General features: G+C 36.0%; 1 protein-coding gene across 1 annotated transcript; it reads left to right on the top strand.

The window, feature by feature from the left end:
* The first annotated feature begins 6,280 nt into the window (after positions 1 to 6,280).
* Positions 6,281 to 9,065, top strand: LOC112504211 ((+)-menthofuran synthase-like). The gene is made up of 2 exons (XM_025108148.1): positions 6,281 to 7,236; positions 8,256 to 9,065. The coding sequence occupies exons 1-2, from the start codon at positions 6,310 to 6,312 to the stop codon at positions 8,865 to 8,867; spliced, it is 1,539 nt and encodes a 512-aa protein (XP_024963916.1). The 5' UTR covers positions 6,281 to 6,309; the 3' UTR covers positions 8,868 to 9,065.
* The last annotated feature ends 3,910 nt before the right edge of the window (positions 9,066 to 12,975 follow it).

The raw sequence follows: 12,975 nt of genomic DNA, 5'->3' as shown, positions 1-12,975 counted from the left end.
TGTTTTCAAGTTTTGACCGGATTATTCACGGGAGAAGGTGACCGGAGTTTACTCCGATCAACCTTAATCCGGTTGATATTTGTCCGGTTTAGGTTTTGAGTTAGCAATTTTTTTTGTTTTCTTTTGTTGACCGGATTTCTGATCCGGTTGATTTTTTTGCTTTTAATTTTTTTAAGTAATTTTTTTTAGTTTTTAGTTTTATTAGAATTTTTAGTTTTATTAGAATTTTTATTTTTTTAGAATTTCTTTTTAGAATTTTTTTTAAGTAAAATTTTTAGTGTTAAATTTTTTTAAAGAATTTTTTTTTTCTATAGTTTAAATTTTTTTTTGTTTTGTTAAAAAAATTTTAGTCTTGAATTTTTTTTTATTTCTTTTCAATTTTTTTTTTACTTTGAATTAGAGAAATTCGCTTTGTTTCATTAATTCGGGATCTAATATTTTGGAAATTTTACAGGTAAATGGCGGATCAACAACATCAGTTTGACGAGGAATCCCATATTCCTTTAGTCAGGTCTGATAATCTCCATAACCCTCCCCAGCCATTAAACCAACCCATACCCGAAGAAAATTTACTCCCACAAAGCCAATTCCTCGAAATAAAACCTAACAACCATTCATTTAACTTCGATATGCCCGCTGAATATCAAATAATTCCAGAAACCCTGCGCGAACATCCTATCTCGTATTCCCTTTCTGCCCATACACCTGTACCTATGATATACCTTTAGCAGTTCTGGAATACCCTAATACTAGCCAAAGACGGAGATACATACTATTTTGAAGACAACGTAGACGAGAATGTCAGTCGCTTGACATTAAAAAGACTACGAAGAATACTACGTCTTCCCGGACCGGGCTCGACAGGCTTTGAAACGCTTGTAATAGATGACGAACTCTGYCGTGACATCAAACGGTTAGGATATTCGCAAGAGTTGACTAACCCGTCTCAATTCAAACGGCGTTTCCTACCGTCGATCTGGCATCTCCTGTTCTCAATCCTTAACAGATGCCTAACATCAAAGACTGCGGGAATTGATACATGCAGCAGTTCGTTCCTGAAGTTCTTCCATGGGATCATATTTACGCGCAAGTACGATTATGCGCTCATAATATGGAATGAACTGGTCGAGCTCGTCAACGCTAAAAGATTTTCGTCTAAAGCCAGAAAGTTCGTGCCATTTCAACGGTTTCTGCAACTTTTTATAAAAGCCATGATGAACTCAAAAAAGACATTTCGGCCAGAACAAACAGTGAAATGGGGCCGTCGTTCGTCATGACTCGAATTCGGCAACATGAAGATTTGGACTACATCATGGAAATTCCACCCGAGCTATTTGCCTTCGCTAATCAGAGGGCTCAGTGTGTAGTTGACTATAGACGAGTGATAGATCCTATAGTTCAGCCAGAACCGGTTGAACTTACCCCGGGATCACCCCATGCCTTAGCTGAGAGAGAGGGTATAGATGTAGGTGAGAGTGTTTAAGAACAAGGGTTGCCTGAACAGGGCTGTGCGTTGAGGGAAAATGTAATTGAGAGGGGTGATAAGGAGCGGGGAGCCTCTGATTAGCATAGTACTTCAACATATAGTACTTCCTCGAGTTCTTCAAGTTTGGAAGATACAATATCCGATAACCAGGCAGCTCAAGGTGATGATAATGAAGATAATGATGATGATGATAATAATGATGATGCTGACAACCCTGCTCAACCGATGCTTCCACAGAATATTCAACTTGGAGCAGTGGTTGATAACATTGACGATATTTTTCCAGAATTTGAAGCTCCACAGACTTGTCCAAGTCTGCATTCACTATCGTTTAATGTTGATGATTTTGGAGTCAGACCTGATGAATATGATCGTATGCTGGAAGATATTCCAGATATTCCAGTAGAAGGAGGTGATGAGGGAGCTGAAGTTGAAAATGTTGAGAGGTTTAGTGCAAGGGAAGCAGAAAAAGATGGTGAGTGTGAGAGTGGAGCACAAAATCAAGATCAAGCTCCTTTTCTAGATGAAACACATAGTCGGGCACCCACATCTGCTATCGACATTCATCCGTTGAATGTTGGTATTGATGAAGACATAGCTAGCCCAGCTATGCACTTGCACACCCAACCCGACCACTCAACTGGTTCTCAACAACCAGTTGTTTCATTTCATCATGGGGACTTAGCACATACTCTATCTACTTCTCACTTGGAGAATGTAGATATTGAAATAAGTAGGTCGCTGCCCCAGCCTACGACTTTGATTATGTACACCTCGAGTCTAGAGCCGATACACTTAGGTACACAAGAGTCTCGAGCATCTGTTGCTCCCATTGCAGTTCTTAATGAACTCGTCGAAATGACAAGAGTGGTGTATTTTGACCAACCACAAGGACCGGTCGAAAGTCCTACCAGTGCTACCATTTTGCCAACACTGAATGTAGGCACAACAGTTTACTCAACTATTGTCTCAACTGGTAATCTAAGTGATCCAGGAGTGATCTTACCAGACTTCGTGTCAAGGGAATATTTGGACGGCGCACTAAAGGCTGTTCAAGATAACATGGACGCTCAGATTGCTAGTCTCAAAAGATTGTTGAAGGGTAAGGAGCAAGTAGAAGAAGATCAACCATCTGCGCCATCACCACCGTCTGTACCTGAGCCTCTGACGGTACAAGAGCAATCGGTGGACGAACTTAAATCCTTATTATACGCTAAACTGATGTCATCCCAAAACCCTGATACAAAATATGCAGATTTGGTTGGGCTCCTCAGACAGCAAATTGACGAAAACCCCACAGTTCGAGCCTCAGAGTTTTTGTCCTTTCATGATGTGGTTGCTTCTAGCTTCTCTAAAGTTAGTAAGTTAATCACATCAACCACTCAAGTTCTTAAAAGTTCAATTGATGCCCTCTCTGAACAGGTATCTATTATAGAAGACACTTGCCGAGCTCAGGCCACCTCACTCAAACGAAGGCATGATGATCCAAACAATCCTGATTATCATGAGGGGGAGAGAAAAAGACAAAGGGTAGCTGAGTCGTCTGCTCGCGCTCAAAGTGTTGAAAGATAGCCAGCTTCTCAAGATGTTAACGTCGAAAGTTTTGTCCCAGAATCTACAAGGGAAAGAATTATTGAGGAAATAATTGTGGAAGATGATGAAGTATTGTAGACAAATCCATCGATCGAGCCAATGGTTGAAAAGCCGGTGGACTCCACGGTATGAACAAGGCTGTTATTGGATTTGTCGGCCAATGTTGGTTTTAATGAAGTTTTTGCTACAGAACTAGGTGGAGAACAGGATTTCGGAGAAGATATTGATAATATTGACGAATCATCTGGGTTATATTTTGACTTTGAAGCTGACATTAATGAAGAAGACCCAGTATTCCCATTTCAGGGTGATCTTTCAGACCTTGCCTGAACCCTCCATACAGTTGAAGTTGGTGCATCCAATACTCCTAAAGCGGCATTTGATCTGACCGAGATATTTTCAAAGAATTATGTGCCGTTTGCAATTCGTGTAAACTTTCCAGGCTATGACAGGGCAAGAATCAGATAGCCTTATTTGGAAGACATTTATTTTGGCATCTTCCTCCGACATCGCAAAGCTCTCAGTACGGATAAGATTCTTGGTATTCACAAGGAATCCAAAGACTATTGTTTGGAGTATAAGCATTTCCTCAAAGCTAAGCATCTCCCGATTAGTCAGGTTCGGACCAAACATCGAGTTGTGTTAATAAAATAAATTGATGCTCAAAGACTTCTTAGAGTCTTTTATCCAGTATTCACAATGACACGACAAGATGGTAAGGTCTGGGTGGTTAGTGAAGCTAACTTCTCCAACTTGTATTTAGAAGATCTGGAGCATATGTACCACGAAATCCGGAATATGACGAACAGAAAAGGAGTTCTTGTGGCTCTTAATGCGATCAAAAGGTTTATGCGGAGTCACGTCAAAGTATCTATGGTTATTGATGTCCAAATGGGGGTTAAAGATAATCAGAGAATTATTAATTTGAAGAGACCTGATCAAGATCTAGAAGACATTGAAGCTGATCCGTTTTACATGATTCTTGAACAACCGGAGTTCGGGGTCATATATGATGCCGAGGGTCAAATAAAGAAGTTCATGAGGTTCAGCGGGCTGAATAAATATTCTGATGGTACTATTCGAATGGTGAGACGGGCGCTGGAAACGAGGAGAGCTAATAATGATAAAGCTGCGGAGTCGGAGAGGATGAGTCCAAAAGATAGGTATTTGCTGATTAATGCCTTGAATTTGCTTGAAGAAAAATTGCAGTATCGAAATGCATTGAGGAGGCTGGAGAAACTGCTCGGACTCAGAAACACCAGATTTATAAGAGTTCGAACTTGAATCCAAAGGGGGAGATTGTTGGGTTCAAGAATGTTTGTTAAAGTTGTATTCAAGTTTTTCCTTTATAATGCTTTGTAGTAGTTAGGCTTTACTATTTTCCTTACTATAAATAGTAATCAGCTTCCTAATTGTAGTAAGTTCAGTTGTTAATCAGATTAGAGTTGTAATCATTCTGAATATTCTCTCAAAGAACTCTATTCAAGATTTGGTGAAAATCTCTTTCTACTCTTGTTCTTGATCTAGATCTGAAGATTTGTTTCTGATTTGTATGATTTGGGATTACATATTATCATAATACACTTTTACAAAAGCTTTATATAAAAAGTTAAGGTTAAATACATGAAATAGCATCCTACTTTCATAATTTTTTTATTATAACAGTCTACTTTTGTTCTTCTTTATTACAACAATGTACTTTCAAATTATTTTTTATTAAGGCATTGTACTTTAAAAAATCTACCCATAACAGCAATAGCTAACCTGTTACCTTTTAAATCGGTTAATCCCTTAACTTTTTTTTTTCTTATGTGGCTTTAATGAGGTGATGTGGATGACACATCATTTTGATGGCTTAACTAAAATAAAAATAAAAATCTATTTTAAATTATTATTAGTGATTTTCATTTTTCATTGCCATTATCTTAAAAAAACATTTAATTTTTTTGACTTTCTCATATTAATTTGCATGCAACTTAAATATTCTAGAGTAAAATATTTCTTAAATAAATATGAAACATTATTTTCGAGATATATTTTGTTTGTAAAAAAAGTAACACTTCTTATTTTATGTTGTTCAAATAAATGCATATCTTTTAAAGTTATCTTTAAAATGTTAACAAAATAAATTGTGATCTACAATTTTTTAATATTATTATATTAACAAATAATTCAAAAAAAATCTATTTAATTTAATATATTTATACGTCAAGTAAAAAGTTTTTAAACAAATATAATATATGTTTTAAAAGATAAATTTTTTTTGTAAAAAATGAATAGTTCTTATTTTCTTTTTTCAAAAAACACATATTTTTAAAAAATATTAGCGAGATAAGTTGTRTTCTATTAGTTTTATTGATATTGGTATATTAATGAATAATTTAGAATTTTTTTTCATTTAATATATTTATTAAATAACATGTAAAATATCTAAATATTAAAATTAAAAATACAGTGTTTAATAAGAACTAGTAGATGTTATAATAAAATAATTTTGAAAGTACAATGATGTAGTAAAAAAGTCACATCACAATAGTATATGTGGACAGCCTACGTGGACAATGAGTTGGCATAGAAACCTGGTATAATGGGTAAATTCAAACCAAAAGATTACCAAATGTTATAATCAGTAAATTTTTCAAAAGACAATGTTCTAATAAAAAATAGTTTGAAAGTAAATTGCTATAACAAGAAAAACTGGAAGTACAATGCTATAACAAAGAAATTTATGAAAGTAGATTGTTATTTTGTGCATTTTATCCGAAAGGTTATAACACATTCAACTTCATTGTTAAAAAATATTAAAATAGTATCTCTCTTCTTGATATTATATTTTAGATATTTCTCTAAATTATTATTTTTTTTTAAATTTTGTCTTCAATCTTCATATCAAACGTGATTCATGAACATGTTCGAGATTAAAAGTGATCAAGGGTTCAGATTACTTCTCATACTTTTCATGTTAATTAACCCTTGTTATCACACGATGATTTGGCTATTGTGCGCATCCCTAGTTGTTTTTTCAAGATCATTCGCCTATTTATTGTGCGTATCCCTATTTTCAAGATCACGTTAATTAACCCCCCGTGTGTGACTTCTTATTTCTAGAGAGGCGAAATTCAAGAATGGTTAGCAACTCTCCACACAAGATTTTGTTCATAAATTGACCTTGAAATCTCATCATTTCCAACACAAAAATCCCACAAATTAACCCTACTCCTCTGTCAAAGATGTGGAGTTTCTTCTCATTTAACGTTTTCATTTACACATCACTCTTGTTTCTAGGTGCTGCCTTTCTCTTCATTAGATTTCGCACTCGTACACCACCAACCACCATCAAGAAACTGCCACCTTCACCACCACGGTTGCCTATTATCGGCAACCTCCACCAGTTGACTGAACTCGTCCACCACTCGTTTTTCTCTCTAGCAAGACGTTATGGTGACTCACTCATGCTCCTCTACATCGGATCAGTCCCATGCCTCGTGGTCTCGTCAACCGAAGCAGCACGTGAAATCATGAAAACCCACGATATCGCATTTGCCAGCAGGCCAAACACAAGGATGTTTAGAACGATCTCGTATGATCTCAAGGAAATAACAGCAGCTCCTTATGGTGAATACTGGAGGCAAGCAAAAAGCATTCTAACCCTCCAGTTTCTAAGTAACAAAAAGGTCCAAACTTTTGCTGGATTGAGGGAAAAGGTAATCAACGAATGCGTGCATAAAATTACCCACGGTTTCCTGTCTAACAAACCCGTGGATTTGAGCGACTTGTTTAGCTCACTTACAAATGATATTACATGTATGGCTACGTTTGGGAGGACTTATAATGAAGGGGAGATTGGGAGGAAATTCAAGAAGGTTTTGCAAGAGTTTTCGGAGGTACTTGGTAGCTTTTACTTTGAGGATTCGATTCCTCAGCTTGCGGTGGTCGATCGTATTAGAGGTTTGAGTGCTAAAGTCGATAGGGTTGCAGTAGATTTTGATGAGTTCTTGCAGGGTGTGGTTGATGAAACCTTATCCAAGAGAAGCAGAAACCCTAATCCAGTTGGTGAAGATGTCGTGGAAACTTTCATTGAAGCACTGCTCAATGTTCAAAAGGAAGATATTATTGGCATCACCATTGACGCAGATGTCATCAAAGCACTCCTCTTGGTATATCTTTTCATATCTAGATCTTCGTCTTCATCTTTTGTCATCTGACTATAACAAATCATAGGCTCCTTTATAAGATTTAAGATTATAAAATTAAACAATGGTTCATCTAGAATGTAAAGGTGTTACGATACAACAAAATCGGGTATATAAGCCGCCAATGGTGTCTGAGGGGCCGTTAAGCAAACTCTTACCTCGGTCGGTAAAATCTAGCACTATCATTTACTTATCAGTTAAGAATTTTGTCCATCAAAGCGGTATCGTATGCAAGAATTTATCCTGTAAACGCTTACCATAGTAAGAGTAGTCCTTGGGTAAGACTCGTGGTATTCGTCTCGCTTTTACCAGGTAAGGTAAGGTAAGATAAGATTCTTGGTCATTACCATATTCATCTGATAAGGTAATGTGACTTAGTGTTCCCTTACCCGAGTAAGCGTGAAGTAAATAACCTTAAATGTCTTAATATAAAATAGCTGATACGATAGTTTATATTTAAAAATATTTTAAAAAACTTGTTATAAAACATTTTAGCTTATAAATTAATTGCAACACTTTAAGATAAAACATTTTATTATTTGGTCTAATAATTTAAGTATTATAAAACAGTCTATTAAGATACTTATACATTGTTGACATCCTATAAAATGAATTTTGTTATAGTGTCAATAGACGTTTTTTGGGTGTTACAACATGCTTTTTAGAAACGCCTTTAAAATAAATTATCATATTAGTTTTTATAAGAAATTATTAGAAAACAATATTATAAAAACAAATGTCCTTTGAAACAATGTTTTAATAATAGAGTTTTCAAAAATGTTCTCTAAAAGAATGATAGGACATTTGTTTAAAAAATGTATTGAAAGGCTAGTTAGAACTTGAAAATAGGTCCTAACATTCTATTGTAACACTTTTAGTAGTACGTACAATATTTTATCCTATAAAACAAATAGCATATTAAGACATGTGTACATTTATATAAATCTAGCCACTGAAACTAATTTCTTTGACTGTGTATGTAGGATGCGTACGTTGCTGGTACAGATACATCATCATCGGTGCTTGAATGGGCAATGACTGAGCTACTATTACATCCCGATAGCCTTAAGAAAGTCCAGAATGAGGTACGGGAGGTCCTTAATGGGAAGAAAGACATAACCGATGACGATTTGGAGATGATGCCATATCTTAAAGCCGTAATCAAGGAAACCACCCGTCTCCACCCTCCCCTTCCGATACTACCACCACGAGTTGCACGCCATGATGTCAAAGTAATGGGGTACGATATTGCAGAAGGAACAAGGGTATACGTGAACATTTATGCAATTATGAGGGATCCTAAAGTGTGGGATCGACCCGATACATTCCTACCAGAAAGATTCTTGGATTCGCCTATTGATTTCGTAAAGCATAATTTCGAGTTACTTACTTTTGGTGCTGGAAGGAGGGGTTGCCCTGGAAGGGTGTTTGCCATGGCCATCAATGAGAAGGTTTTGGCTACGGTTCTACACAAGTTCGATTGGTCACTGCCAAATGGAGTTAAGAGAGAGGATGTGGATATGAAAGAAACTTTTGGTTTGGCTAATCACAGAAAGGTTCCGTTGTTAGCTGTTGGGAAACCTTTCTCTCCATAGATGATGCCATCAATTCTTTTTCCCTTTTCCTCATGGTCATTTTAATAAAATAAAAACTTTAATGATACTTTACAATGGAGTTTCTTTTTAATATAAATTTTAGGGGTTGTTCGGTTTGTTTTCTATTAAGACCACTTGTATGGATATAGTTGTCTGTATGGATATAGTTGTCTCTATATTAACAAATAAGTTGTTGTTCGGTTATTGTGCTAAATAAACAGTCTGAATGTCAGAAGTGACCATTTTACCCCTGTCTTTATTTGTGTCTGAATAAAACACAATTTGATAAAAGTGTTGAACAAATGACTTTTTAATTGTAAATTTTTGCAGATCAATTTTATTACATCAGGTACCGATAATAAGAACAACTCTAGATCAAATGAAACCAAAATGTTGAATCAAATAAAACCCCAATTCATCTCTTTCTCTAGAGTTTGTTTGTCTGTGGCGGAGGATTTTGAACCATACCACATCCCACAACAAAGAAGAAGGGAGAAGCTGATGGTTGCAACTACCGGTTGCGTGGGAGATCTGCTCCCTTTATATGATTAATCGTTATTCATCTCTTCCTCTCCCAATCACTTGTCCAAGCAACCACGCAACATCACCTCATCATTAATAGCTACTGCTACTAGTAATAGTGATTATGCCACAACAATAATAGATGAGTCGTTGGATCTGCAGTCCGTCAATGATCCAAATAACGACCATTCTGATTTTCTTTACACACATCAAGACCTTAGGTTCATTCAACATCACCCGTTTGACGGTGCCGAATATTTTCTTGTGTATAAACCGGAGCCACTGGCTATCTCTTTCTTCTCAAAACCGAACTCATCCTTTGCAAAAGTATGAGTCCAATAGTTTAGATTTTTGTCGGACTGCGGGGATGACGCTTGGTCCATACACAGGCTATGCTTCAATTTTGAAAGGATCCAAGTTCTTGAAGTCAGTGCAACAACTGTTGGATGAAATATGTAATGTGGATTTTGGCGTTGACTGTGGGTTGATGACAGATCCTTCTTCATTGAAGAATCGAAGGGTTGAATATGAAGGGGAAAGGCTGTTGGGGAGGTGTAGTTGGAGGAAATTCAATGGTTGAACACAAAAGGACATAAGTTTTGTAGTTGAGCGATTCAGCCATGGGCTAACCGAATAAGCCCAAACCAAACAGCTAGATATGGTTGTGCGAATAAGACATATAGCTTATACAACCCATTAAGGCACAACCGAATAGCCCCTTACTTTTCTTTTCTTTCTAATTTTCATTTTCATTTCAATCTTGTTATATTTATATCAATGACTATATATTGATTGGGGGATTAATAAATAAAACAAACAATAGAAGTTCATATTATATATTATATTAAAAGCCTTACAAAATGACAAAGTTACATATGAATTTCTATTAAATATAATCATTTCCAAACATTATTCGATACGATCATTCTTTCATAGTCAACTTTATCTAATAAGTCGTGAAAATGAAAGGATTATCATATAAGAGTATACCAACTGTTGTTACCTCAAGTTCTCGAAACACCATATGATACAGAGAGAATTTGAGGTTAACAAGGTTTTTCTTTGATCATTTGAAAAGAAGAAAACGAGCTCAAAAGAAGCCCAAAATCCTGCATCGAAAACTCGATGACAGTCACTAACACGACTTCTCATGTGACTTGGGTCGCATGTCGGGTCTTGAGCGCATGCTAACGAGTCCCACACAGATTGTTATGATTTGATTATTTTGTTTCTTAATTAGTTTAGCATTATTATTTGTTTATTTTTAGTTATTAATTATTTGCTTTGTAGTTAGATTAAGACTAATTTCTTTTTAGTTACTTTTTAAATACTTTCATAGTTGGTTTAGGATTATGGGTTTAGTTCAAATTTTATAGTAATCTTGTAGTTAGTTTAGTCTATAAATAGGATTTATTGTTTTATTAGTATTCAGATTATTGATTAATAATTTAAACCTTTTTTTACAGTTTATCTCTAGTTTTAAGAGTTTTTCTCTTAATTTTTCGAGCGTCTCGTTGTAAGACTTGTTATCTTAAAAGATTTAGACGCGTGTTGACCTTTCCCCAATTCCCCATTACGTCAGTTGATATCCGAGCATGTTTCGCCTGTCCTTTTCACTAAAAATGAAGATCTACGGCCGACTACCAAACTAGACTTAGCATAGATGAAGGTGGCCTTAACCACAACATTTGCTAATTTGACAGCGACTATTAACTGACTCTATCCCAACCCCGGCAACGGCAACTATCAGAGAAGAGATAGGCGTGAGGAACCGATCAAGGTTCCATACTGTGATAACTACAACCATATTATGGATTTGGTTTCTCTCCTAGGAAAACGACATGTTCAATAAAAAGCCACCTGAAAAAGATAAAGTCTTACCAAACAAGGTTCAAGGTAAAAATCTCATCATCATTAAAGAACCACAACAAGAAATCTATAACGAGCCTACAAAGTGGACAACAGATTTTGAGCCAGCAATTGAAGCACCCAAAGGTGAACCAATTGATGACATTCCCGAGCTGCCAAAATCCTTGACACAAAAAGTCAAGAAGTTGATCCCGAAGAGGATATCTTCCGATATTTTAGTACCCAAGTCTCCGAATCAAAACGAAAAAAATTCCTACTAAAGTCCTTGTCACTTGTTAGCCTTTCGAGTTTGATAAATTATTGCTTATATGAAAGCAATCACGATAATATCCTTTGGGACTTGAAGATTGGTCAACCTTTCTGAATTTTAAAGATCGAGTTATGGATCAACATGCTTTAAAGAAGAAGAATTTTTTATGAAAGTGATTTGGTGTTACATTGAAACCCCAAAGAATCGAATGAAGTTGATTTTCAAGTGAACTCGAGGACAAGTTCTTTTCAAATGAGTGTCTAATACAAAGAGAACTCGAGAATTAACAAGGTTTTTCTTCGATCCTTGGAAAATAAGAAAACGAGCTCGAAAGAAGCCCAAAAGCCTGAGTTGAAAACTCGAAGACAGTCGCTTACACGAGCTTAAGTCGCATGTCGGTTCGCGGGCTTGTCCTAACGAGTCCTGCACATATTGCTACGATTTGTTTATTTGATTCATTATTATTTGTTTATTTTTAGTTATTAATTATGTGTTTCATAATTAGGTTAAGATTAGTTTCTTTTTATTATTTTTTAAATACTTTCATAGCTGGTTAGGATTTATTGTTTTCATTAGTGTCCAGATTACTGATTAATAAATTAAACTTTTTTAGAGTTTGATATATAGGAGAGGTCAATCGTTAAATTAGAGAACTAAGGAGAATGATTGTAGCTTTGCAGTCGTAATCGAGAACTTGTGAATCGCCAAATGTAGTAGAAGAGAGAAAGAATTTGGGCAATGGATTAAACTGCTAAATCATTATATTTGCCTAAATGAGCTGAAATAAGTGTGATAGGATCGAGGGTATTAAGTTGAAACATATGCTAACTATATATATATATATATATATATATATATATATAGGGGCCTAATCAAATGAGAACTGATTAGTTTGTGGTAAATGTGAGGTCCAATGTGAGCCAATCATTTAAATAATTAATGTTATATCCTAAAATAACATAAAGGGTAAATTGGTAATGTTTATAATCATAAAACCCTAACCCTCTTTTTCTTCCTTCCTTCATCGACTAACCCTCTTTTTCTGCTACCACCACACTTTGCCATTGCTGCTTCTTCTTCTTCATCCTCTTCGTTCTGTTGTTGACTTTCGAGATAAAGATCGACTTGTTCCCTAATAAACGCCTTTTTATTCTTTAAATCGATTTCAAAATCTTGCTCGAGCTGCCGACGTATGCTAGGTCTTGTGGTCGTGGTTAAATCAGACGTGCTTAAAAACTCCCGAAGCCGGCCGACGAGCTCCGAGTCCGACACCATTCTTCGTCATTGGCGGCGCTAATTGAAATTCAGTTAGCGGTGGATTGATTTGTAACGCCGCCTGGAAATGAAATTGATTTTCGAGAGGAGAGAAATCCCTTATCTTCTCCAGCCACCCTCCCCGTCGTAACCAAGATCTTGCCGGAGAAGTAGCACAGGTGTCACCGGAGATGTAAACCAGATCTCGTTAGA

This window comes from Cynara cardunculus, unplaced genomic scaffold (assembly GCF_001531365.2).
Source record: "Cynara cardunculus var. scolymus isolate 2C unplaced genomic scaffold, CcrdV1 Un_Scaffold_4905, whole genome shotgun sequence".
Classification (NCBI taxonomy): domain Eukaryota; kingdom Viridiplantae; phylum Streptophyta; class Magnoliopsida; order Asterales; family Asteraceae; genus Cynara; species Cynara cardunculus.
Note: the sequence above shows the minus strand (reverse complement) of the source record. Positions and strands in the feature narration are given on the sequence as shown.

Coding starts and splice junctions, on each gene's coding strand:
- LOC112504211 (XM_025108148.1), top strand. CDS start 6,310: ATGTGGAGTTTCTTCTCATTTAACGTTTTCATTTACACATCACTCTTG. Junction 7,237..8,255: donor TCATCAAAGCACTCCTCTTG/GTATATCTTTTC, acceptor CTGTGTATGTAG/GATGCGTACGTTGCTGGTAC.